The sequence below is a fragment of the Asterias rubens genome, chromosome 5, assembly GCF_902459465.1.
Source record: "Asterias rubens chromosome 5, eAstRub1.3, whole genome shotgun sequence".
Lineage (NCBI taxonomy): Eukaryota > Metazoa > Echinodermata > Asteroidea > Forcipulatida > Asteriidae > Asterias > Asterias rubens.
In genome coordinates, this window is record NC_047066.1 from 7,988,310 (window position 1) to 8,016,068 (window position 27,759).

Consider the following 27,759-nt stretch of genomic DNA (forward strand, 5'->3'; position numbering starts at 1 on the left):
CAAATACAAATTTTGAGTACTGAGCCTGACTTTCTAATTGAAATAGAGAAATGACGAATTGTTTGAGGGTGGTTATTTTGTCAAAAGCATGTTTTGCGTTTGCATGGAGTCTTTGTTGCTCTGCAACAGAATGAGCTATAAATTTGTTAAGCCAATCTCAAAAAATTATTTGTTGTTGTCCACTTGTTGTAAAGTATCCTGTGAAGATTGTGTAATAAAACAAACAAGTTAATTGCTTCAATGAATTATGGTGTGCGAACAAATTTATTTAGCAGCCTCTTGGCAAAAATTGCCAATCTGGTGGTGGGGGGGGGGGGCGGTCAGGGTATTTGGATGTGCCCAGTATTATGTGTAATGATCCACTACTCCATCTTGAACTTGAGCTGTGTAATTGATACAACCACACTAATGACCACACAAAGCAAAATTTATGTAATGATTTTAAGCCGTGTGTAAATAATGTTGGGTGATCTTCTGTACTTAAAGGCACTGGACACATTTGGTAGTTGTCAAAGACCGGTACCTCACTTGGTGTATCCCAACATAGTTAGTATAAAGTTATATAAACCTATACAAATTTGGGCTCAATTGGTCATCAAAGTTACAAGAGAATATTGAAAGAAAAGACACCTTGTTAATTGCACAACTTTGTGTTTGTCAGATGCATATAATAAAAGGTTTCAGAAGTAGTTTATTATTTGAGTGAGAAATTACCTCTTTCTCAAAAATTATGTTTCTTCAGAGGGAGCCTTTTGTTTTTAAACAGCGGTCCCCATTGCTTGTTTCCATACCAAGTTAGTTTATTTTATGCTAACAATTATTTTGAGTAACTTTTACTTACGTGCCTTTATAAAATTATCCAATTTAATCTGTATGAAAAATAATATCAATTTTGTTGCTGTTTCTTACAGCAGTTTGATCAATTAGAAGAAAAAAAACCAAGAATATTTAGAGTAACTTTTGCCAATTTCGCAGTTTGTTGACATTTTGTAAAAAAATTCTTAGACCCCTTGGCCAGGTTAAATTAGTTGCACTGGGTGTGGTCCCTAATAAACAAGTACAGTAGAAGTAGTACCCATGCAGCCGGTGTCAGATGCAATTGTGTCCGCCATGCAATACTGTCTGCTCCGGACACTTTTGCATATGCAATCGTGTCCGGGGCTATGCAAAAACCGTATGGCGGACATGTACATGACTGTACATTATGTGCGCGCGTAAGCGAGCGTGCATGCACTGAACCTACGTATATGCAGCATGAATATTCACGTATTTTATGATTGCAGCGAATACCCAATGGCCGAACACGTTCCAATGTCATTTATGACATGCAGCTTGTAAAAAATGGCGAACGTGTTCCGTTGACCAAGGGCGTTTAACTTACTGCAAGAACGGTTTTGCACGGGGGTGGACACAACTGCATATGCAAATGAGTCCGGGCGAACACAATTGCATTATGCAGCAGCGTACGGGCGGACACAATTGCATATGCAAAACAGTCCGGCGGACATTATTGCATATGCAATAATGTCCTCCGGATAGTATTGCATGGAGGACATAATTGCATGCGACAGCGGCCTAGGTTGACTGAGCCCAATTTCATGAAGCCTAGCACAAAAGCTTGCTAAGCATAGACAAATTATTGCTTGGCAGAAACTGTAGGACAACCAGATAAGTCAATAGTTTACATATCTGTGTGACAGATGCCCCGGCCATTTTTTGCCTAGCGAAGAAAATTAATTAGCTTAGCAGCATTTTCTGCTTAACAGCTTTATGAAATCGGGCCTATATAAAACTGGATATGATCATGGAGATGAACATTAATTATCAGTTCATTCGAATTTATGCACAAATGTTGAATGTCAAACAAGTTACTGGTTCTTGTTTGACATTAGTTTACGAACCAATATCGAGCACTTACGTCTTGGGCAAAAGACTAGCAAATACTGGCCTTTACCGCGATGGGAAAACAAATTCGCTGCCTGCGCTGAGCGCAATGTCTAGTACCTGTACCTGTTTAGTCGTTGAGTAGCAGTGCCCGACACGACGCAGTCGTCCGACCGACCGAACCGAACAATCTACGGCGTTTTCACACATCAGACGATCACTAAGAAATCACACACGTAGTCGTGCCGGACTTGGTTGCACATTTTGAAGGGGAATAATTTACTCTTCCAAAAGACATCTCAAAATTCGGAGATTATGGATCGAGAGATTGACAGTCAAGCTAAAGTTATGTGGACTCCTGACCGAAAGAAACGCACGAATATGGATGCATTTCGTGATGAAGTGAATCGAAATCACAAAAACCTGAAGTTGGGAGGTAAGTTTACCAGCGCATTTTCCATACACGTCTCTTTTGCTGTGGTCCCTATGGGCAGTCAGTACCTCCTCCATGGTTAGTGCATGGACTCGAGAAAGACCCTCCATACAAACGATTGTGCGCGTTGCTTTTGGAAACAATTGCCTGCCAATGTTATAAATATGTTATTTATTACTTTGTAGTTTATGTGTGATTTATATATTAATAAAGCCGGTGTGACTTAAAGTTCATAATCATCATCCAAGCAAAATTTATTTATTTTTTTCAATTCATTAAATAAATTAATAAACATTGCTAATGATAAGTTACTGTGCTTATTATTTAAAAATAATAATAAATAAACACTAATTATAAACCCATCTTTTGGATAACTTTCCAAATGGCGCCACCACTTTTTTACTCACTTTTACAAAGAGGGATATTTTTAGGTAAATAAGATACTAGATTATTTGATATTTCATGTCGAAAGAAAAAGTGGTGGCGCCATACGGAAACTTTTCCCATCTTTTAATATATGTTCTATTAAAAAATATTAATATAATGATCAAAATGCAAAGAAAAAAGGTTAATGGCCTCATGTTTTGACGACCCGGCATTTACATTATTAAATAGCTTAATTGATTAGTTAGTTGGAGCTGTTATTTAAAAGTACAGGTAGGAAAGTTGACTGAATGACAGACTAATTTAACTTGGAACTACAATGTCCTAAGTATCATGTTCTTTCACAAAAGTTTGCAATTTAAACTTATTTATGGCTTAATTTGTTTTTTGGTTTTCTGGTTTATTTGCATAACAAAAAAGGCACGTTGACATTTTTCGACCTGTCATGCTTGGTCTTTGATCCTCCCAATCAGCCCAAAAGACAGGACTGGCCCCACAAATTGAGAGTGTAAAATATTCTACCTCCATGAAAATACCCAACAAGATTTGCAGAGTCTGGTTTTTGTAGTGTACACAGTGTGGTGTAACTTTATGAGGTGTCTAAGTTCAATTATGTGGAGTGCAAATCAAAGGTTGGAACATTTACTCAAGTTTGGGGCATGACATCGTTTCTATGTCGGTATTCAATGTCTGAATCACATCACACCACCGCACCACCAGACACTGAATGAGTGGCATGATGAATGGAAAGCGTTCAACCATGTACACCATGCAGGGCCATTGACCAATCACAGCACCGTAAAAGTGACACACCCCACAATGTGGCACATGAGGGAATTAACTTGTACAAGTCCTCTGTGCGTTTTTTTATAGATAGGTTGTAAAGGCAGTGGACACTATTGGTAATTACACAAAATAATTATTGGCATAAAACCTTTCTTCGTTACGAGTAATGGGGAGAGGTTGATGGTATAAAACATTGTGAGAAACGGCTCCCTCTGAAGTGCCATAGTTTTCGAGAAAGAAGTAATTTTCCACGAATTTGATTTCGAGACCTCAGATTTAGAATTTGAGGTCTCAAAACCAATGTATGCAAGAGATTAGCTGTTGCCAGCTTGGTGCATATATCCTAAAGGATATATACAAGTTTATATGATGGGAGTTTGCTGAGTTCCCTTGACAGGAAGATCATATAAACATAAACATATAACTCAAACAAACAAACAAACAAACAAACAATCATACATTACTATCAGTGTGACTTTTAAGTTTTGACTTGGACAAGTCTATGATGTGGCAACAAACAGAGATCAGATGACATGTGGCAGATTATTGATTTTTACAACTGGAGAATAATTTATTTTCCCTTTAATAATTTTTAGGGCTGTGGTGTTATTTTATGTTTTTCCTTTGCCTCACACAAGCTATTTAGTGAAAAGTAGCCCATATGAAGTTTTATTAGCCCAATTTTCAAAAATGTATTGTCAAAACTTTTCTGATAAAAGTAATGGTAGCGATCATAACCAGTTATTATGGTCAAATGAAATTACATCCTCTCACTCAAAATTATTTTTTTAATATTTATTATTCACACTTGAAAAGGAAGAAATATGACCATCAAATAAGTATGTTGCACAATGTTTTAGTAGCCCAGAGGGCAACTTGAGAAGCGGTGTTTACTAGCCCACGGCAGGTTTTACTAGACAATGGACACCAGCTAGGGCTGGGTGTTCAGAGTGAGCCCTGCTTTTTTACTGGTACTACAGATTTAAATTTGATTTCCTGACCCAGGAAAGCTTCCGCCAGTTCTCCAAAGATGCTGGTACTCTTAGTAATTTGATGGTACCAGGCAGAGATAGATTCCAAAACTGCAGTGTATGATAATAATAATAAAAGGAAGAAGACTTGTAATGCACACATATCCAACCTGCTGGGTGTTCAAGGCGCAGTAAAAAAAAAAAACACCTGTGACATAAGATGATACTAGATGATCGTCCATAACTGGAACTGGAAAGGTTTTTTTTAGAGGAAGCAACTATCTACTTAAATTTTTTCATTTTTTTGTTTCTTTTTAAAATTGGGCTGCATATTTAGAGATGCCTGAAATAATTGCTGTTGCTAGGGGGTAACCTATAGCCCCATTTAAAAATTGCTTTATTGTCTCTTCACTTTCTCATTTGCAGACAATTACGATGAATTGTGGAGATGGTCAACAGAGAATTATTCTGACTTCTGGGAAGCTTGCTGGTCATTTCTTGACATTGTGCACTCCAAAAAATACGAAAATGTACGTAGATTAACAAAGACTTGGGGTTGAACAAAGAAAAATTGACTGAAGCTGGATTTGAACCAATGACCTCCGGATTATTGTGCTGGCGCTCTACCAACTGAGCTATCCATCCCTATGTTAGCAGTCTTTCGATTTTGTCAATTATTTATCTTTGTTTGGGGGTGCCAGTCAGAAGCCATACAACTTTTTAATTGCAGCCAGGGATCACACCCAAGGTTACAATACAACCTTGGAAGCAGCAGCTAGGGATGACCTTAAAAGGCAGTGGACACTATTGGTAATTACTCAAAATATTTTTTAGCATAAAACCTTACTTGGTAACGAGTAATGGGGAGAAGTTGATAGTATAAAACATTGTGAGAAACGGCTTCCTCTGAAGTAACATAGTTTTCGAGAAAGAAGTAATTTTCCACAAATTTGATTTCGAGACCTCTTAGAATTTGAGGTCTCGAAATCAACCATCTTAATACACACAACTTCGTGTGACAAGAGTGTTTTTTCTTTCATTATTATCTCGCAACTTCGACGACCAATTGAGCTAAAATTTTCACAGGTTTATTATTTTATGCAGATTTTGAGATACACCAAGTGAGAAGACTGGTCTTTGACAAACCCAATTACCAATAGTAGTGTCCAGTGTCTTTAAGGGGATGCAACCTTTTATTAAATATATCAAATAAACCATGAGGAAAACTTAAAGGATATTGAGACAGAAAAGCAAAGTACTTTAGATGTAAAATGGTATAAAGTGGGAACAAAATGTCAGTAAAATTTGACATAAAAACATTTGACAACTACCAATAGTGTCCAGTGTCTTTAAGGGGATGCAACTTTTTATTAAAGATATCAAATAATAAACCATGAGGAAAACTTAAAGGATATTGAGACAGAAAAGCAAAGTACTTTAGATGTAAAATGAAATAAAGTGGGAACAAAATGTCAGTAAAATTTGACACAAAAACATTTAATTGTTCGTAAAATTTAATACAGTTTTTATCACTTCCAAAACTCCCTTAAAACACATCTTTTCAGACTGGCCTTTGAACACATCTGAGATTTCTTCCACTGACCTGGACCAGCGCTTTTGAATGTGTATACAGAGAAAATGCGCCTTACAAATGCTGTGTTTTAATATTATGTTTTATTAGGTATTACTTGTTCTTGGATTGAGTAAAGTTCCTGTGAAATTGACATTGAATGAAAAGTGTGATTTGTCTGCATTTTTTGTCAGGTAGTGGATAAAGACAAAGGAATTGCAGAGATACCAGAGTGGTTTTCAGGTAGCAGATTAAACTATGCAGAGAATCTTCTTCGCTACACAGATGATAGGGTGGCTCTCTATCAAGCAGGTATTTGACCATAAATGTTTTAACTTTGGTGCTCGTCGTCGCCTTTTCTGATGTCACTAACTGAACTGCCTCTAAAGCCTGGTTCATACTTCCTGCGAATGTGAAAACGATGCGAATTTGGCGTGAAGTTGACGTCGCAACTCTGTTTTCGCTGCGATATTCGCAACCCTTGCGAATTATTTGTTGTGATTTTATGACGTCTGCGTTGAACCGGGCTTTACTACTGAGCTAGCTCGATGCTAAGACATCTGCTCTGGCAATGCAAAGGTTGTGAGTTCGAATCCCACTGGAGTGATTTGCCTCTGGGTTTTTTTCTTCACAGAACTCTTGAAAGTACCGAGAATACAGTGCTTAAAGGAACACGCTGCCTTGGATCGGATGAGTTGGTCTATAAAAAGCGTTTGTAACCGTATTTTCATAAAATGCGTATGGTAGGAAAGATGTTTTAAAAATAGAATACAATGATCCACACAAATTTGCCTCGAAATTGCGTGGTTTTCCTTTTACTGTATGAACGAACACGGTCGTACATTTATGGGAGTCAACAAGGTCAAAGGAAAACCGTGCAATTTCGAGGCATGTTTGTATTCTACTTTTACAACCTCTTTCTACCCATATGCATTTTATATCAAACGGTTACAAACGCTTTTCAAAGACCAACTCGACCGATCCAAGGCAACGTATTCCTTTAATACACATCGGTGTATAGGGAAAAGACAAATAATGTTCTTTATCTTCGATGCAAAACTAACTTATATATGATAACTTTGTATTATTTCAGCGGAGGGCAAAGCAGACATTGTTCGTATTACGTACAAACAGCTACGAGAGGATGTTGCTCGGTATGCAGCTGCCATGCGCAAGATGGGCATCCAATCAGGAGACAGGGTTGTAGGTAAGGAGAGGAGAGCAATAGATGCTTTGGAAACTTTCATTGGGGATCTCCTTTAAAGACATTGGACACTATTAGTAATTGTCAAAAACCAGTCTTCTCACTTGGTGTATATCAACATATGCATAAAATAACAAACCTGTGAAAATTTGAGCTCAATCGGTCATCAAAGTTGCGAGATAATAATGAAAAAACACCATTGTCACATAAAGTTGTGTGCTTTCATATGCTTGATTTCGAGACCTCAAATTCTAAACTTGAGGTCTCGAAATCAAATTCGTGGAGAATTACTTCTTTCTCGACAACTACTTCACTTCAGAGTAGCTGTTTCTCACAATGTTTTATACTATCAACCTCTCCCCATTACTCGTGATGAAGAAAGGTTTTATGATGATAATTATTTTGAGTAATTACCAAAAGTGTCCACTGCCTTTAAAAAAGTTAGTTTTTAAAGGTTTTGTTTAGGATTGTAGAGCTGACAAAATAGTGGCAGACATTGTTCATATTTTGTGTGATCAACCATGAACATGAAACAAAACTAGTGAAAACTTTGGTTCATCCATTGGTTGTGCGAGTCGGGAGAAAATAGTGAAAAAAAACAGGCACAATTTTTAGCATGTAAACACATTATCCTTAATTTAAAAATTAGCTGATTGCCAATTTTGTATTTTTTCAGATACACCCTTTTCAAATATGTTACTTCATTTTAGAGGGAAACATGTTACAGAAAAAAATCTTTTCAAGTATTTACTTCATACTCAATTCACTTCAGACTCAAACTAAACAATGATGTTTTTATCCTTGCTATTCCTGTATAAAAACAAATTAAAAAAACAACTGTTAACTTTTTTAAAGTGAAAAGAATGTCTTGATAGTGCACTAAATCTAAAGTGTTCCCTGTAATCGTGTAATCTGCCAGTTCTAAAATGGAACAAAATTTTCTATATATTTTCCGAATGTTTCCTCTGGAAAAAGTTATCGTTTAGAAGTTTAAATTGGGACTATTAAAACAGAGTGTATACAGCAAAGCATATCAACATAAAGAAAAATTGAAAGTGTAAGGGCATTTTCGTCATCAGTAAAGATGATACCTAGGATAAAATGTTGACGTAAACAAATGACGAAGGTTTGGATTTTTGTTGCGCTTATTGCAGGTTATATACCAAACTGTGCTGTCGCCATAGAGGCAATGTTAGCTGCTGCAAGTATTGGTGCTATATGGAGTTCAACATCTCCAGATTTTGGTGTCATGGTAAGCAATGAGTTTCTTGACAAAGGAATGGCGCCAGGACCCAATTTCACAGCGCTGCTTAAGTACAAAACATCACTGAAATGAGCAGGTTACCAGTCACAAGATAATGTGCAGTGTATTTTGGCTGTAAACCTTATTCTGGTAAACATAATTTTGTTTAGCTACTTTGTGTGCTTTAGCAGTTATATAAAATTGGGCTCAGGGCATAGACCTTTATCATTCTACCACCATCTTGGTCATGGTCCCTGTATACAACAGCAGTAATGAATGCTAACATTCATTATACAAAAAGGAACCTGACTATTTGCCCTTCTGGCCTCGGTTTGGTTACATTGAATTGAATGGGCGAATCAAGATGGTCACACCAAAATAACATGGGGCAAGACTTTCCCCACTTTCCGTCTATAGCCCCTTTGCATTGGCCGCCATCACTGCGGTCAAACAATGGAAGTGTGCGCGTGTGTAGAGGTCACACAAATATAGGTCTTCATTGACCTTAGTGAGGGCTAGAAGTCTTTTACTATTTTAGTAAAAAATTACCTCTTTCTCAAAATCTATGCTACTTCAGAGGGAGCTGTTTCTCACAATATTTTATACTATCAACCGCTCTCCAATGCTCGTTACCAAGTCAGTTAGTAAGTTAATATTTGTTTTGAGGAATTACCAAAAGTGTACCTTCCCTTTAAAACTAGTCTTATCTCCAGTTAGGACAAGTTACCGGTAACGAGCAGCAATGTTGATATGCCTTTTTCAGGGTGTGCTAGATCGGTTCAAGCAAATCCAGCCCAAGTTGATCTTCTCTGTCGAGGCGGTGATCTACAACGGGAGAACTCACGCTCATGACAAGAAACTCAATCAGGTCGTCATGGGAATACCCGAGCTGGAGCGAGTAGTCGTTGTGCCTTACGTCAAAGTAGAGGGAGAAATTGACATCTCTAACATTCCAAAAAGGTTAGAATTATATCTTTGAATCCACGTAACTAAGTTGTTGTCTCAGTTAGGCTTAATTCAACGATGGCAGATAATACAAACTAAACAAAAAATTTGAGAGGTCTCTTGAATTCCCAAAACAATATCTACATGGCAAAGTAGTTGTACACATGGTGTTACCGCAAACCAAATATACATTGACACCTCACCATGTAATGCCTCAAATCGTGAAGCGTACCTATCCAATACTATTGATAATATTAATATATTACAAGCTGATTTCCGTAACTTGAAAATAAAATAAAGGCTGTATAATTTGTGAACATTTCTTAAAAGAGATGTACCTAGTCACAAACTGTTTCTGGTTACCGACCTGTTTTTACGTAGCTCTTGGAAATTGTTTTGGTCAGTGATTTGTATGTATGAAGCTTGTTTCTGTCTGGTTTTCAAAACTTACCCAAGAAAAATTAAACTAATATTATTAATATCAATATCAAGAACTGTTATTCAATTTTCTGTTCTTGTTTGGGTTTTTTTGTTAGCTGGCGAATAAAATGAAATGAAATAAAACTCTGATGCTATACAGCTTACAGACTCTATAATAATGCTCCTCCCAATCCACAGTGTCTTCCTGTCTGAGTTCCTTGAATCTGGCAAAGAATCAGATGGTAGTGTGCCCCCGCTGGAGTTTGAACAGCTGCCTTTCAACCACCCTCTGTACATCATGTATTCATCAGGAACAACCGGCGCACCAAAGTGCATGGTCCATTCTGCCGGGGTAAGATACAACTTTCAGATTGTAGTCATTTGTATTTGCATCTGGGAATTTTTAATGCAAGATGGCGACATCCTATGCTCAGAACGTGTTAAAGGCACTGGACACTATTGGTAATTGCTCAAAATAATTTTTAGCATAAAAACTTACTTGGTAACAAGCAATGGAGAGCTGTTGATAGTATAAAACATTGAAACGGCTCCCTCTGAAGTAACAGAGTTTCCGAGAAAGAAGTAATTTTCCACGAAAATATTTTAATTTGATTTAAAGACCTCAGAGTTAGATTTTGAGGTCCTAAAATCAAGAATATGAAAGCACACAACTTCATGTGACAAGGGTGTTTTTTCTTCCATTATTATCTCGTAACTTCGAAGACCAATTGAGTTGAAAATTTCACAGGTTTGTTATTTTTTGAATATGTTGAGATACACCAAGTGAGAAGACTGATCTGTGACAATTACCAATGGTGTCCAGTGTCTTTAAAGGAAAAGCCGTGTCTGAATTAACAGCATCGGCTAGGGCTGTTGCTAAGGGTTTTGCTATTGGTTTCCTATTGCTTTTATGCATCTTGAGCGAGCCGTAGCAACAGCCACAGTTGCTAACTCAGAAATGGCCTCTTATGACGGAAATTTACCTGGGATGTTTGCTGCCAGCTATAGTCTGAAAATTCATTGATAAGAAGTTTCTTTCGAGCAACAAGAAGATTTATGAGGTACTTTCTGTCCAGTTGTTTTATTAATTATTTTATTTATTCATTTATTAATTTTGTAATCTGCAGGGAACTTTGATTCAACATCTGAAGGAACACATTCTCCATGGCAACATGACCAGGAAGGATAACATTATTTATTACACCACAGTAAGTAGATTTATTTACTTATCCTGAGGAAAGAGTTCAGTGAAACAGTTGATTTTCTAAAGGCACTGGACTTCTTTGGTAATTGTGAAAGACCAGTCTTCTCACTCGGTCCCAACATATGCATAATATAACCAACTGTGAAAATTTTGACTCAATTGGTCATCGAAGTTGCAAGAGAATGATGAATGAAAAAACACCCTTGTTGCACAAATTAGTGTGCGTTCAGATGCCTAACAAAAAGCTTCAGCCGTGAAGTTTTTTAATAATTTGGAGTGAGAAATTCCCGCTTCCTCAAAAACTACATGTACGCTACTTCAGAGGGGGCTGTATCTGACAATGATTTATACTCTCAACAGCTCAACAGCTTTCATATTCTTGATTTCGGGACCTCAAAATCTAGCTCTGAGGTCTTGAAATCAAATTAAAATATATTAGTGGAAAATTACTTCTTTCTCAGAAACTACGTTACTTCAGAGGGAGCCGTTTTTATGCTAACAATTATTTTGAGTAATTACCAATAGTGTCCACTGCCTTTGATCCAGGAATGACGACCGCTCTTTTTACAATTTATATCCATCTTCTTTTAGACTGGTTGGATGATGTGGAACTGGTTAGTGACTGCGTTGGCTGTCGGCAGTGGAGTGGTACTCTATGACGGATCGCCCCTCGTACCAACTGCAAATGTTCTCTGGGATTTGGTGGACCAGCTAGAGTGAGTGTTGTTGACTTCTTAAGCCCGAGCTTTTTCAAACTCTTTGAAACCCAACAGCATGTTTTGTTCGATTCATGTCAAGTCTGAAGAGGAGCGGAGTCGATGACTGTTTGCATTGATTGTTAAATTTGTTTTCTTGTCGCAGGATCAGTATTTTAGGAACTGGTGCTAAGTGGCTGTCGGTCCTGAACGAGAAGGAAATTCACCCAGGTAATGTAATTGGCTTTTTTACTTGAACAAAAGTAAACAAAATTATTTTGCCGCATACAGCACCATTACAAACATTGTTTGGTGTCACCCTCCCATTGCTTGGGTACTTTGTTGTTAAAGACACTGGACAACTTTGGTAATGGTCAAAGACCAGTCTTCTCACTTGGTGTATCTCAACATATGCACAAAATAACAAACCTGTGAAAATTTGAACTGAATTTTGCGTCGAAGTTGCACAAAGTTGTGTGCTTTCAGATGCTTGATTTCGAGACCTCATGCGTGACATCTTGAAATAAGTTCAAACATCATACTGAGAAATTACTTCTTTCTCAAAAACAATGTTACTTCAGATGGAGCCGTTTCTCACAATGTTTAATACTATCAACAGCTCTCCATGGCTCATTACCACTGTAAGTTTTTATGCTAACAATTATTTTGAGTAATTACCAAAGGTGTCCAGTGCCGTTAAGCATAATTTAGGCTCTGTATATCTAGTGGCTTCTCTGTTAATTTCAGTATTGATCACACAAGAAAAACGTTTTCTTTTTCCTTTTTGCAGGCAGTACACACAAGTTGACTTCCCTTCATACGATCTTGTCCACTGGCTCACCACTCACTCCGAGCTCCTATGAGTACGTCTACTCCAAGATAAAAGCTGATTTATTACTTGGATCCATTACAGGTATTTTTTTTTTATATATATTTTTTTAAGAAGATTAATGCAAGTTTGCTCCAAACAACTCTAAAAGCCACTCTTGGTAAGGGGCTTACAAAAAGAAAATAATTAAGATGAAAACATCTCAGGGGAGCTGAAGGTAGGAATTTATATTCCTTTTAAAACAGTCTAGATTGTTGGATGGAGGGAGACATGCACCAGGCAAGGAGTGTCAAAGATACTCAGGACATGGAATAAAGCTGTTGGAATGGCTCTTTGTTCTACATCTCAGCAAAGTGAGAGTGTATGGGTGCAAAGAAGCAGAAAGTCTGGGTTCACTCTCAACATCCTGGTTGGAGGAACCAGGTCAGACACACTGGTGGCACAAAAAATGTTTCTTGCGAGAAAGATATGGCATGGCTTCTCTCCATCAGAAAGTCCCCCAAAATGTACAGTTCAGGCATGTAACTTTTCCTCGGATCAGCTGATTTCCTCTTTTTTTCTTCTCAGTTTTACCATTCAAAATTGAAAAATACTATACAAAATCATTAACATTTTGTTATTTCTTCTTTTTTTAGAGGTTATATTTGCATACCTGACAGTTGCATTGTATGATTTTTGCCGAGTGGTTTGGACAATTTTATTTTCCTTTTTTTTTCCCAGGTGGAACTGACCTTATATCCTGTTTTGCTGGTCAGAACCCAACAGTGCCTGTACATCGAGGGGAACTACAAAGCCGTAATCTGGGCATGGCTGTTGAATGCTGGAACATTGAAGGTAGGTGTCAATCACGTCACGATGCCAAAAGACTTGATTGTGTGGCTTTGCTGTTTCGGAGCGTAATTTGGAACATGTCGTCATTTGATTTTTGTTAACAACTAATGGGTCTAGATACATCCCAAGGAGGAATTTTTCTCTCTGTCAAAAGAAAAAAAATCAAGGCTGGGAATTGATCAAATATATTTGTACGTCAGGAATGAACCAAAACATCCCTGTATGTACAGACCAATTTTTCTTAGAATGATATCATCAGGTGTTTTGGATCTTGACACATTTTGACCCTGAAGGGTATCGAATACAATGCAATTTCAACAATTTTAACGTGAGGTCAGAGGCTTGAGAAAGTAGTAAACGGCTTTCAACCAAAAGGAGCTATAGTATAAATGCAAACAACTAGTGAGTGGCTTGGTGTTTCGACCCTAGCCTTCGAGAAAGACTCTACTAGGATCGAAATGTGACGTTAGAGACTTGTCATTTTACCCTGCTGATCACATGAAGACTCTATCTATTGGAAAATGAGTGCGTCACAAAATTAAATTTGACATTTTCCTTGCTCTTTAAGGCAGCTTTATCAAATGGAGCTTGTTGATTTTTTTTTTTTTAATGATCTTCTTGGCAAACTCTACCAAAGGGATATAAACACTAAGCTCGCAACAGCCAATCTCTCTCATACAAACATTAGTTTGACCTCAATGATAATGAATTTTACAAATCAAGAAATTGTGATTCAGTAACAAGACAAAAATACTTATTCTAGTCATTGTGAAATCAGCAGTTACCTGGGTAGGATTCGAACCCACAACCTTGTGATCCAAGTCCAGCAGTCTAACCACTGGACCACGGTGACCTTGTCTTTTTTCCTGACCTCCCATTTCTGCATTTATTTATTTATTTATTTATTTATTTGTTTCCATACAGGCAAGGCTGTGTACAATGAGAGTGCAGAGCTGGTCTGCGTGAAGCCCTTTCCCAGTATGCCAACACACTTCTGGAATGACCAAGAGGGCTTGAAGTACAAGAAAGCATATTTCTGTAAATTCCCAGGTAAGTATTTTTTTCAAATGTGTTTAGCTGTTTTTAATCGTCCCCTTTATTTGTCTCAATAAGGTATTTCATTTCATTTCAATGGAAGACTTTTGAGACGCTGGCGGCAGCAGACATACAGTTCTTTTTTTAGGCTCTGAGCATGCGCTCTCATGCTCAGTATTGTGCGTGTAGGTCTGTCAGGACGCGCACTACTATATAGCAGGAACTGTGAAATAGGACCGTCCGAAAAAGACTCCTATTATACTGGTTGTGTAGCCATTGAAATGTGAACTTAATCACTTAACTAGCCAAGAACCCCCATGGAGAGTAAACAATGATGTAGGAGGAAAAATGCAGGGAATTATTCCAGAGAAAAACCAACCAGGCAAGTAGGGACTAAAACTCAATCCATGTAGTGCCCTCGGTGGGGTTCGAACCCGGGTCCCAGATGCGGAATGGGAGGAAAGATACCACTATGAGAGTGTATGGGTGAGAAAATGCGGAAGTTTTCACGTTGAAACTCGCTTGATAGAGATGACCAACTCGCACGGAAGCACTGTTTGCAATGCCTGAGACATTAGTGAAGATGTCAAGTCCAAGAAGGGGAAAATCTTCTACCTAAGGTCTGTCTGATACCGGCTGGGTATATCTTCCCCATCGTCACTGACTTTGCTAACGAGACCCGACGTCTTGACCCCTATCCTACGTGTCACTTCATGGTACACTATCTCTAGCGGTTGCCTTCCTTCAGGCCACTAACAGGACTCGCAAGTCCACAAAACAAGCCCTGGAAATATCACATTAAAACACTCATAACTAAATCTTATCTTGGCTACAGGTTAATTTTACAAGATTTATGCGCTATTTATGCCAGCTCTGCTGGATGACGTCATGAACTAGAAAATTAATACAAAAATATCGCCTTCTTGTGACATGCTGTTCTGATTCCTTTAACGTTCTCTTCTGCAGGAGTTTGGGCACATGGTGATTTCTGTATGATCAATGAGGAAACAGGTGGTCTAGTCATGCAGGGAAGAAGGTAAGAAAAACCTCATATTGACCCAAATCACCTGACGTCATCATCTGAATAATCTTGGATGCGCCATTTTGGTGGTCAATGTCAATGTGCGTTATTCAATAAAGTGTGCTTTATAGGCGACGCGGCGTTTACACTTTAACCTATTGACCACCAAAATGGTGAGCTTGACACAGTTACTGCGTGTGACGTGCGTGCAACGGGTCAATAGCTCCCGCAAACAATTTTTTTTTTGTATACATTCTCAGCGTCTTGTAAGACCAACCCCTGGATGGGTTAAACTCTGTTGAATGAGTAAAAAGCTGAAGACATAAGTTTATGTTTCAATCGAATAGACCTTTCTTTTGCAACTTCTCAGCCCAAATTCTTGCCAACCAAGGTATGAAAACTATGGAAAGCCATAAATGCAAATCAAAAACAGATCACTACTCTTTGTAACAATGCTACAATATTTTTTAAATATTGTGTTGATTTTGTTGAAAACAAAACAACTTATTATGGGAGGTATTTTATTTTATTGAAAGTTTGCAGAGATCGTGTATTTGGTTAAAACATCTGTTAATACGATTTAGTGTTTTACAAACATTGGGCCGTCCATGCCAACCAAGGCAGTTTGTTTATCAACAAAAGAAAGGTCTATAAAATAGATGTTTAAAAACTTGCTGCTTATCAACGAATGTCTGAGGAGGAGGAGGATTACTATGGTAATTACTCATTAAAACTTACTTGGTGAAGAGCACTGGAGAGCAATTGATATAGTAAAACATTTTTAGAAACGACTCTCTTTGAAGTTTCACCCTAAATTTGAATTTGAGAAAGGCTTCAGGCATGAAACTTGAAACATGTTTTGCTGTTACAGTGATGGAACACTCAATCCCAATGGGGTCAGGTTTGGCAGTGCAGATATTTATAAACTAGGTAAGTCAAAAGGAATGATTGTATTCATCGCTTCTAGAATGTGTAAGTTGTTAAGTTAATGATATGATCCTGTCTTTCCCAAACTTCTTAAAGACACTGGACACTATTGGTAATTGTCAAAGACCAGTCTTCTCACTTGGTGTATCTCAGCATTTGCATAAAATAACAAACCTGTGAAAATTTGAGCTCAATGGTCGTCAAAATTGCGAGACAATAATGAAAGAAAAAAACACCCTTGTCACACGAAGTTTTGTGCTTTCAGATGCTTGACTTTGAGACCTCAAAATCAATTTTTGAGGTCTCAAAATCAAATTTGAATGTTTTAGTGAGAAACTACTTCTTTCTCAAAAACTATGTTAATCTATGTTTTATACTATCAACAGCTCTCCATTGATGGTTAAGATTTTATGCTAACAATTAATTTGAATGATTACCGATAGTGTCCAGTGCCTTTAAGCAGAAACTAGTGCTTAAGAATTTTCTTCTCAGCAAAAATAAGCATGATCATGATACCAGTCAAAGGTTTTTTACGCGACGTGCTATTTTTGCTTGTAAACCTTATTCTGGTAAACATAATTATTTGTGCTACTTTTTGTGCTTGAGCAGCCTTATGAAATTGGGCTCTGGTTTTAATATTTTTATCTCGATGCAAATTTAACATCTATAAAAAAAAAACAGTTTGTTGATTCTGTGCATACTGGACTTTGACAATGGGACTTTTGAGTAGCTTGCGGCAGCAGACATAATGATCCTTTTTGCGGCTCTGAGCTTGCACGCACATGCTCTGTATTGTGCGCAAAGGTTTGAGCACACGCACTATTGGTGGTAACTGTGAAAAAGGGCCGTTCAATTGTCTCCCCTTACCAATGTTTGTCCCTGTGTTAGAGATGATGTTTTTAAGAAAAACTTTTTAAAAACTTTGTTTTTTATCAGTGGAAGACTTCAAAGAGATCCAAGACAGTCTGTGTGTACCTCAGCGCAGCGCCAACAACGAAGAACGTGTCGTCTTATTCCTTAAGATGGCCAATGAGAAGGACTTCAGCCAGGAGCTGATCAAGAGGGTCAGAGTCGCCATCCGATCGGGGCTATCGGCGAGACATGTTCCTGAAGTCATTCTGGAGACCAAGGATATTCCGGTGAGTGCTGAGGAGACCCTAGCGGTAGCTCTAAAACTGTGTCAGTTTTCATGCGCCGTGTGGTTTTTTACTTGATACCTTTCATGAACGTAATTTGGAAGGTTTTTTTGTGTTAACTTGTTTGAATAAGGCTTAAAGTTTCTCATATGTCATTGCCAAAGACCTAGACATAATTGGGTTGATTTATTAACCACATCATCTGTGGTTAAAAATGAAGTTTTGTGTCACACAGAAAAGAAGGTGCTGTCCACCAACTTCTTGATAAGAGAAGAAATAACTGGGCCCTATAACTAGTAAACTTGCGGGTACAACTGTAAATCATAGTAGTAGAAGTGGTGGCTGTGAAAAGAGCCTGTATGGTCTTGAACCTTTGATAAAAGACAAAATAACCTCTGAATTAGACCCTCAATTGTATGTTGGTTTCTCGAATCCCGACCGATATACTGAAAGTACTGAATATACAGTGCTTAAAGCAATCGCACAACATCGTTAAACAGTATTGTCCAAAGGCCCACACTTCGTGTATCACAACTTATATATAAAATAATAAACCTGCTCAATTTAGGCTTTAGGAGTCAGGAGAAAAATAACAGGAAAACCCACCCTTGTTTCCTCACGTTTTTCCGTGTCATGACATGTGTTTAAAATCAATCTGTTATTCTCGATATCGAGAATTGATCATTGTTTTGATGTTTTCTCAAAAAGTAAAGCATTTCATGGAATAACATTTCAAGGGAAGTCTGTCACCATTACCTTCTGTAAACCCTGTAAGTTATTTGTAAATCTGTGAACTTTTAATTTTTGTTCTGTTCAGAAAGTGTCCAATGGCTTTAATCGGTGTAAGGACAAAAAGTAATTGATGTTCTTTATCCCGATGCCAGAAAAACATCTATTAAATGTGTCATACCTTTGAGTGTTTGTACTACTTTCTCTCTGACAGTATACCATTAATGGTAAGAAGGTTGAGGTAGCAGTGAAGAGGATCATCTCAGGTGAAGACGTCCAACAGCGAGGAGCTTTCTCAAATCCAGACTCCTTGGACCTCTACTACAACATACCGGAATTACAAGGTTTCTAAAACATTCAATTTTTCATTTAGCTGTTGCAAACTGCTTAGCAACCAATAGGACCTACGGTAAAAATGCAAAAAATGGAACAAGGTATCTAAACATTCAATTTCAAAATAGAATTAGTATGATGGAAACTTTGCATGGTGGAATAAGATATAGTAAGGTTTGCGGTAATACCATGTAATGGTAATCTCTGAATGAGTTGGGGTGGTTCTAAAAAGTCCTTACGCTTCTTTGCAGAACTATCCCATCTCAATTAGAGATTATCATTACATGGTTTTACTGCAAACCTTACTATAAAACACATCATGACATGGTTTACTGCAAACCTTACTAAAAAACACAATAAGTTGTTGCAAACTGCTTTACCAACCAAAACGACCTACATGTATGGTATGAATGCAAAAAATGACCTGACGTTTCAACCCTAATAATAACATAGACTTTCTCAAAGTCTTTTTGAGAAAGACTCTGTTAAGACTCATCAACTGCTTTTTGAAATCTTATAATGTCAAAAGTTTTATTTTTAAAGGCAGCAGAAAAAATTGTTATCAGTATGGCTGAAATGTATACTCACAATCCATGGGTCGAGTTCACTAAGAACTAAAGATTGATCTTAAAGGTAGAGTCACTTTTGGTGATTACTTTACAAGGTCAAGACAGTGAAGTCATACCTGGTAATGGAAAATCAAAGAGCTGTTGATAGTATATAACATTGTGAGAAACAATTCCCTTTTTGAAGATTTTTAGTTATAGAGCAAAAAGATAATTATTTACCAACAAATTTGAATCTGTGAAAGGCTTCGAGCTTGAAGCCATTTACAGGCATCAGAATGCACACAATTCTATGCAACAAGGCAGATTTTTCTCTTATTATTTTCTTGCATCTTCGCTGACCAATTCAGCCCAAATTTTCACGGGTTGGTTATTTCATGCATTTCCCCCATTCATGCCTCTTTAAAGTTTTATTCAAAGATGAACAAGTGCCTCTTTTCATATCTAATCTATTATAAAAATGTGCAATCCTGGATATATTTTTTCTGTAGCGAAAATGCTTTTGTTTATTCTGTTCAATTTAACAATGCTGTAAATCATATTCTAGTGTGGTTTGTGGGAGAAACCATGTAAATCTCTGGAGTTTTGGTGAAAATGAAACGATGGTTTAACGAGTCGATGTTTTTGTCGGTATGCTCTGATCATCTTCAGGAGAAGTCTGTATCATCGTTGATCTATGTTGATTGACGTTGTTATAAATAATATAAAGCTTTAACAAGAAATATATTTATGTTTTTTATTAATCCTATACGTGCCTTATTTCAATGACTGAATATTTTACTTTTTAATATTGTGAGTTGTTAGCTCTGTGGATTAACCACCCAAAAATTGTATCAAGAAATTGTCTAAGAGATCTTATCTCAACTTTGACACTGAATGGAATTAGCTTTCTACGACCATTACCAAATTTGTTTCTAAGAGTTTTGTTTCATAGTGTGGAAGGGCGGCGGCATTACCGCCCTAATCGATCAATGCCTAGCTTTAACAGGAGACTTCTGGACTGTCTTTTGTAATGGTTCCCGACAGTAGTGCGCGTGCTCAAATCTATGCGCGCATTACTGAGCATGTGCGCTCACAATCAGAGCCACAAAAAAACGACCGTAATGTCTGCTGCTGCCAGATCCTCAATAGTCTCCTATTGTTATTCATGTTGTCTACAGTTAATTTATTTTTGCCTGCCTTTTTTTATGCCTACTAACAATCTGCCAGTTGTGTACATTCTCTTTATGGGTTTTTTCTGCACCCCCCCCCCCCTCCTCAAGAAAGGAAATTAACCCAAAGCATTAATGTGTTTACATATTTCTTATTATTTATTCTCATGGATATTATACCTGCTTGAGCATTATTACATTGAGGTGAGTTTATTACATAGATTTTGTTTACTATCACTAGACATCGGGTCATTTTGTCTTCTTTATTTGTTAAAAGGTCTCTTAACACTCATAAACATTACTTTGTCATTCTTCTTAAAGGGGTATGTTGCCTTTGTTTGGGCCAGGCGCTCGATCAAAAGTCAACGTGCTCTTTTAACCCTTACATGGAGTCATACCAAACATTTTCTATACCTATGTAGGATTTGAAACATTGCATTGTGGAAGTATAACTAAGAGAGGTTTGCGGTATAAACACCATGTGAAATATCTCTTTTGAGTGGTGGTGGATCTAAAAAGAACCAAGTGGTTATTGACTCCTCGCTTTGATCAGTATGCTCTGATCAGCATTCTCCTGATTGAGGATGATCTTGATATGGAGACCACGAAACTGAAGTCAAGAACTGACTTCGCTGTAGTGCAGTTAATTACGATCCTATAAGCAGTAGTTAAAAAGCAGGACAGTCCTTTTCAGAACTGAGAACTCTCCCTAACATCCGATAAATCTAGTCCACGGTAGTAGAATATTGAAACACAGTTCTCTAAAGAACAAACTCTACCTGGCAAGTAGAAACACACATGGTGTTATCGCAGACCAAATGTATATTATTATGAAGGTACTTATAATGTTCAATAATTGCCAGAAATTGGCTTTAAAGCGCGCTGTACATCTAATGACAAATCACAAACAAATAATTAAGCGGCTGCAAAAAAATTAAAGTTAAAACAAAATCAGAAGAACACCCTGGTCAGGACCTACTAGCAAAAAGAGCTGAAACATGTTCTTACAGAATAAACAAAATAACTGATAAAAAAAATCTAATAAAGAAAGTACAAATCAAAATATAAAAAAGTAGGAAAACTATTCCTGCCGTTTGATAGTAGCTTAGGAGTAGGATGTGTGTGCACAGCCAGCACCTTACTGTCTACAGCCAAGTGCACTTGAATATAGTTTGTTCAGGTAGAGCATACCTTTATTTCATTCCTCAAACAACAAAACTTTCCAGCTGCACATAAAAACATTACCAACTACCCATCATCCTACATTTCCATCAGCTGAAGTCATATTTTGTACCTCATCAGACCACAAAAAAATTCAAAACTACCCAGGCTTCAACTTTCTATTCGTTTCTCCCTCCTTGTATTCATTCTTTTCACTTTGCAATGATCATTCCCATACTATTTGGTGGCAGATGTATCTTCGTAATTTTGTATATCATTATATACCATGAGGGAAACTGACTGGGTAAATTTTAAATGATTTTGGGGTTGAACAAAGACAAATTTACTAGAGTGCGACTCGAACCATTGACCTCCGGCACTCTTGTATATATTTCTCTGATCAACCTTAAAATCATTCTTAATTTTGTGATAGAAATGATTCTCTTTATGGTTTTAGTATTGACGTCATGGTCATAATAATCTTGGTTGCGCCATTTTGGGAGTCAATGTCTCTGTGTGTTATAACAGTGTAGCCGTGATATTATAGACGATTCATTGTTTAAATGCTTATCAGTGCCCAATTACATAAGGCTGTTTAGCAGAAAGTACTGTTTGAAAAATTTCTTTGCTCAGCAAAAATTGAGTGCAGGGCCAAATTTCACAAAGCTTTTAAACAGAAAGTACTCCCTGACGAATCTTTTGCTCAGAAAAAAATTAGTGGGGCACCAGTCACCACTATGTAAAACTAATGTCAAGTTGCCTGATAACCTTTTTCTGTTGAGCAACGCTTTTCTGTGCTTAGCAAGTTTTTTGTGCTCACATGCTTTTTGAAATTGGGCTGTGATAATTTGTGCAAGTGATTTGACTCCCAAAATGGCGAGCGTTACCAGGCAGTAGTTGCATGTGACATTCATGCAAGAGGTCAATGCGGTATACTCACACAGAACTTTTAAGCCTTATGGGGAATCTGGGGTCGATTTCACGAAGATAGTCCTAACTAAGGACTAGTCCTAACTAAGGACTAGTCCTAAGATTCTTAAAGGCACTGGACACTATTGGTAATTACTCAAAATAATTGTTAGCGTAAAAATTACTTGGTACAAGCAATGGAGAGCTGTTGATAGTGTAAAACAAAGTTAGAAACGCCTCCCTCTGAAGTAACGTTGTTTTCGCGAAAGAAGTAATTTTCGACGAATTAGATTTTGAGGTCCCGAAATCAAGCATCTAAATGCACACAACTTTGTGTGACAAGGGTGTCATTTTATTGTTATCTCGCAACCTCAACGACCAATTGAGTTCAAATTTTCAGAGGTTTGTTGTTTTGTGCATAGTGTTGAGATACACCAAGTGAGAATACTGGTCTTTGACAATGACCAACAGTGTCCAGTGTCTGCAAGGGGTTATTGCAAACTTAAGGCTAGTCCTAAGTTAGGGCGAGTAACCCGTCCTAACTAGAGATAGCTCTTTGTGAAATCCAGCCCCTGCTCAGGTTACTGCGTTTTTCCAGTGTTATAGACCCCTTGCATGGCCTATTTGGCGCAACAAGCTCAAACAGCGCCCTCACTAAGGTCAATGAATACCTATATTTGTGTGTGACCCCTACACACATGCACACTTCAATTGTTTGACCGCAGTGATGGCAGCCAATGCAAGGGGCTATAGACGGAAAGTGGGGGAAGTCTTGCCCCATACTTTTTTCAATGTAACACTTTATCATAAGTTGGGTTTGTCAGTTAACCGAACAGAGGCTGGCAGAGGAAAATAAGACTGGTGCCATTTTGTTGTTAGAGAATCTGTATTCACTATTGCATATGCACATAGGGAACAAGTCAAAGATGGTGGCAGTAGGGTGAAGGTGCTTATTCACTCAGCGTGTCAATTATCTGAAGATCCTTACACTCATGGTTTTTTTCTTTTCTGTTTTTCTTCCAGGTTATAAGGGATCACGATCCCTGAAAGACCTTCCGATCAAACCCTCCAGTTCTGGAGTAAAGAAGATTTTTCACGACCCTCCAAGCCCTGATGCCGAGCCAGTGTCAAAAAAATGTAACATTGGAAATTCTTCCGGGTGTGGTGACGACAAAAGATGAACATGTAGATGTTATTCCTTTTTTTAAAGAACTAGGACGGGGTTTGAGATCACGAAGCCATATTTTCCTTTGGGCCTAACATCATAAAGCCTGTAAGCACAAAAACTGGCCGAGCACAACAAGATAGGTGACCAGCTAGAGTACCATACAGTTACCATTGTTGTGACTGGTACCCCAATCATTTCTTGCTTAGCAAAGAAATTTGCTCAGCAGAATTTTCTGCTTGACAGCTTTATGATATTGGGCCTTGGTGTCTGAAATCACTACCAAAGGGATATAGTAACTGATTGGTTTTTGCAGCTGTTTATACATGTAGTATAAATTTATCAGATTAACCTAGTTTTATGTAGATGGATTTATATGATAAAATTTTATTCTGTTAAAAACTTGAAAACTGCGCTGTGGACAAGTTTAGGTCATATCATAAAGGGAGAGAGACTTTTGTCTGAAATCAGCTTAGAATGTCTGAAGCCACTTGCTGCATTTTTTTGTGGAAATCTCTTCCTGGTCCATAAGTCCCATTCCATTGCATGACACACACTGAGATGTCTTAAGTTTAAGTCGGTTCATTTTAATTAAAATTTGGTTGAACAAAGAAAACATCACTCCAGTGGGACTTCAATATGCAACCTCAGAATCAACGTTTTGGCACTCTACTGGGCTATCTAGCTTTAATATTGGCGGTATTCCCGTTTTGTCAATATCATTCTTCTCGAGTGCGGGTCAGAAGTCATTTTAATATTTGGGGTCCAATTGCATTTTTAACGAAGCACAAAACTGTCATGCTTGCTGCAGAAAAAGGTTACCAGCCAAAATACCATGTAATGTGTACTGTTTGCAACTGGTTTTCGGTTTTATTTTGCATAGCAGAAAATTATTAAGCTGAACGAAATTGGACCATTGTGCTTGGCTCTGTTTGTGCTAAAGGGAATTTTTTTTAATTGAATTTGGAAAGGAATTTTGAAAAAAAAAAAAGTATTTGCTTTTGTCAGTAATTATCAAGATTGTTTGAGGTGATGGAAAAGCCAGGAGAAGCCGTATTCATTTATAAGAAAGTTAAAACCGCTAGTTAAATAAATAACTAAGCCAAATCTAACTCTTTACACCGATGACTTTTAAGCACTGTAGACTCGGTACTTTCCTTTCTGTGAAAGTACCGAGTAAGGGTTTAAACAAATTATTTATCCCTGATGCAAAATCTACAAACAACAAAGTCATTCATTTTTTAAGAGGTATAATAGTATGTCCAAGGAGTATTTATGTAAAAAAAAAATTGGGAAACTTAGCAGCTGAGAAGTTGAGTAAAAAATATCTAATTAGAAACCTTATTTATTAGAAGTATTCTTGATGTTAAGACTGAAAAAATTACTAGGTCAGATTCGTCAATTGTATTATACTTCTATAATTGCAGATTTATAAAGGAGTCATCATGTTGCTATAACTGATTCTCCACTATATTTTTACTTGGGAAATAAAGTTGGTTGTTTTCCTAGTGTTTGTAAAGATAAAAGATTAATATGTACATATAAATATAGTATGATCAATACTGGATAGCGGCAGTAACAGGGATTGCAGTGGGAAACCATGCTTTTTATTTGGCTGTACACAATAAATATCTTGTGGGAAGAAATGACCTGAAACATTATAAATGGGCACCAAGAAATGTCTGATGCTGGACTCGAACCTGAAACCCTGTGACTACTCTACTATATGCATATCTAAATTTAACATCTATTATATATAATGCATATCAAATAAAAAAACATGAGACGAGTGTCATCAAAATATCTTGGCGTATAGAGTTTGAATGATCCCTGGCACCAACATTTGGGTCATACATGATTTTGAATGTTTGTCAAATGAAATACATTTGTGTTAAATGATAAATTCAGTTTAAAAATGCTTTGTTTTCTCATTGATATTTGCATGTTACCCCAAGAAGTATATGTATGTCTGTAGTGCAATATTAATTATTGTTCAGAGTAAAACAAATTGGTTGGAACTCCACCTCTAAATGGATTGTGCAAACTTTTGTTTCCTGGAAACTTGTAGTAGTTATTGTTTTGGTTCCAAAAGCTAGCATGTTCAAGTTCCACCAGAATCAATAGTAACCACAAACAAGGTGTTGGAAGGTTTTTAGATAATTTATGATCTGTATGACATTTGAGTCTGGCTTTGGGAAGATAAAATGGAAATAAAATATTGAAATATTTTTTAGTCATCAAATGGTTGTGTATTTTTCCCCATCATAATTAGATCTTTTGTTAAACCTTAGTTCTGCACCAATCATTCTGAACCTGTCATCTTCACAAAGCTCGGCAAACATTAAGACATTCTCTAGCTGTTGCCGTTAGAGGGCAGTATTTCCCTCAATGTTACCAAAACCAAATGGACAGCTATTCCCCCAACTTGTCGGAACAATGCTCTTATTCTCTTTAATACGGTGAGGTTTTAAATTGTTTATAATAATTTAATTAATGAATTAATTGACTACCTAATTATGAGAGCAATGACTAATTTAAGCATTCAATTATTAATAAACAACTTAAATACAGAAAGGAACAAGTAAATAAACACATATTACATTGTTTATCTATATCAATAAATGATTTGATTGGTTAATTGATTGACTGTCTGATGATCGACTGATTGACTGACTGATTAACTGATATTCAAAATTATACTTGTTGGTTATTTTTCTTGACAAACAAATCTGCCAATTCAATCAGAATTGAAGAATACAATTTAAAAACATTTGTTCTGTATCCTCAGTTCGCCTTGTGTTTCGGTCTGATTTGAGTAAAACGGCAGTGTACTGGTGGTGCATGCAAAGAACTTGGAAAACCACCAGTTTTGTTGATGGAACCACTAGGGACTTTTCGTTTTCGACGACGGATGGTTCTGCGACGGTTGTTCAGCTAAACGTTGTCGTTTTCAGCACAACGAAGATTCATAGTACTGTCGTAGAAATTGAGGGACGCCCGTCCTCAAAGCCGACGCATGCGCAGATGATGCCAAATGTCATCTTTACCGTCGCAGAACCATCCGTCGTCGAAAACGAAAAGTCCCTAATAACGGTTGGGCCGAGGGGTTTACTCAGTAGCTCAGCCCAGACGCCTAAAGGACTCGTATATTGTACGCTGCTGTGTGCTGTGGGTAGAAATACCCAACATTATTTCATACAACAAAAAATCGCTGGTAATTGAAAACTTAAAATTCTCCTTGCAGTGTCCCATTCATCAGATTAAAAGGGTTTATTTGTATCGCGTTAAAAAACATGACTATTAGGTTAACGGCAATATAAGTGATTAGCTAAATAACTTTCGGCTTGGATGACAAAACTGAAGTTTTTTCATTCGAGTGAATTATTTTTGATTGTTAACTGTTCCCGCTTTTCAACACACAGCGTGCCGTCTTCTCCTAACCGTTGAGGCACGCACCTCCACCCAACGGGATACCCTGGAGACCTTTCCAGGACTAATCAATATTTTTTTTCAATCATACCCCTCTCTTTTTTTTTGTGCCAAGCACATGACCCGGCAAGAAGTGGGGAAGTATCACTATAAATGGTTTGTGGTGTTTTTTTTTTTTTTTTGTCGGCTTTTCGGCGTGAAAACCGTCACAAAGCGATCGGATTACAGTGGTGGAAGTTGAATGGACCATCTCACTAGCCAATTACGTTGACTGAATGGCTTAGAAACGCCGCACTCTGGGGCCCTTCTTGCCGGTATGGCCCGCGACAAAATAATACTTGTTGGCTGTACTGCTCTTACGCCCAGGTTTTATCATTCATTGAAAGATATTATTTACTCAACTCAAAGCAAAATAGACAAATATGTATTATTTCAGCTTAAATGTCATTATACTTAATTCGATGCTCATATTGTGAGAAAACGACTATTCTGAAAAGACAAACAAATACAAAACAAATGAACAAAACAAACAAACAAACAAACACTACAAACACTGCCCCAAAAAACAAAAAAACAAACAAACAAACAAACAAACAAAAAACAACAACCAACAAACCTAACCCCTTAAATCATTACCTGTATCTTTCATCCAAATAGCCTAAAATGTTCAAGATAGTTTATTTGTCCCAAGTTTACACAAAAAGAACCCGATGATTTATTGGCATTTTAGTAGTTTTTATTTTTACCCTCTTCCGTGAGAAAAAAAAATGCTGTTAGAGTACAGATGTTCTTGGTAGC

General features: G+C 37.3%; 1 protein-coding gene across 1 annotated transcript; it reads left to right on the forward strand.

Annotated features, from left to right (window-relative positions):
* Positions 1 to 2,112: 2,112 nt before the first annotated feature.
* Positions 2,113 to 25,760, forward strand: LOC117290370 (acetoacetyl-CoA synthetase-like). The gene is made up of 18 exons (XM_033771729.1): positions 2,113 to 2,320; positions 4,885 to 4,988; positions 6,223 to 6,340; positions 7,122 to 7,235; positions 8,387 to 8,484; positions 9,239 to 9,435; positions 10,039 to 10,192; positions 10,968 to 11,048; positions 11,636 to 11,760; positions 11,906 to 11,970; positions 12,530 to 12,652; positions 13,289 to 13,402; positions 14,324 to 14,449; positions 15,401 to 15,470; positions 16,327 to 16,385; positions 17,319 to 17,521; positions 18,462 to 18,591; positions 23,391 to 25,760. The coding sequence occupies exons 1-18, from the start codon at positions 2,200 to 2,202 to the stop codon at positions 23,546 to 23,548; spliced, it is 2,160 nt and encodes a 719-aa protein (XP_033627620.1). The 5' UTR covers positions 2,113 to 2,199; the 3' UTR covers positions 23,549 to 25,760.
* The last annotated feature ends 1,999 nt before the right edge of the window (positions 25,761 to 27,759 follow it).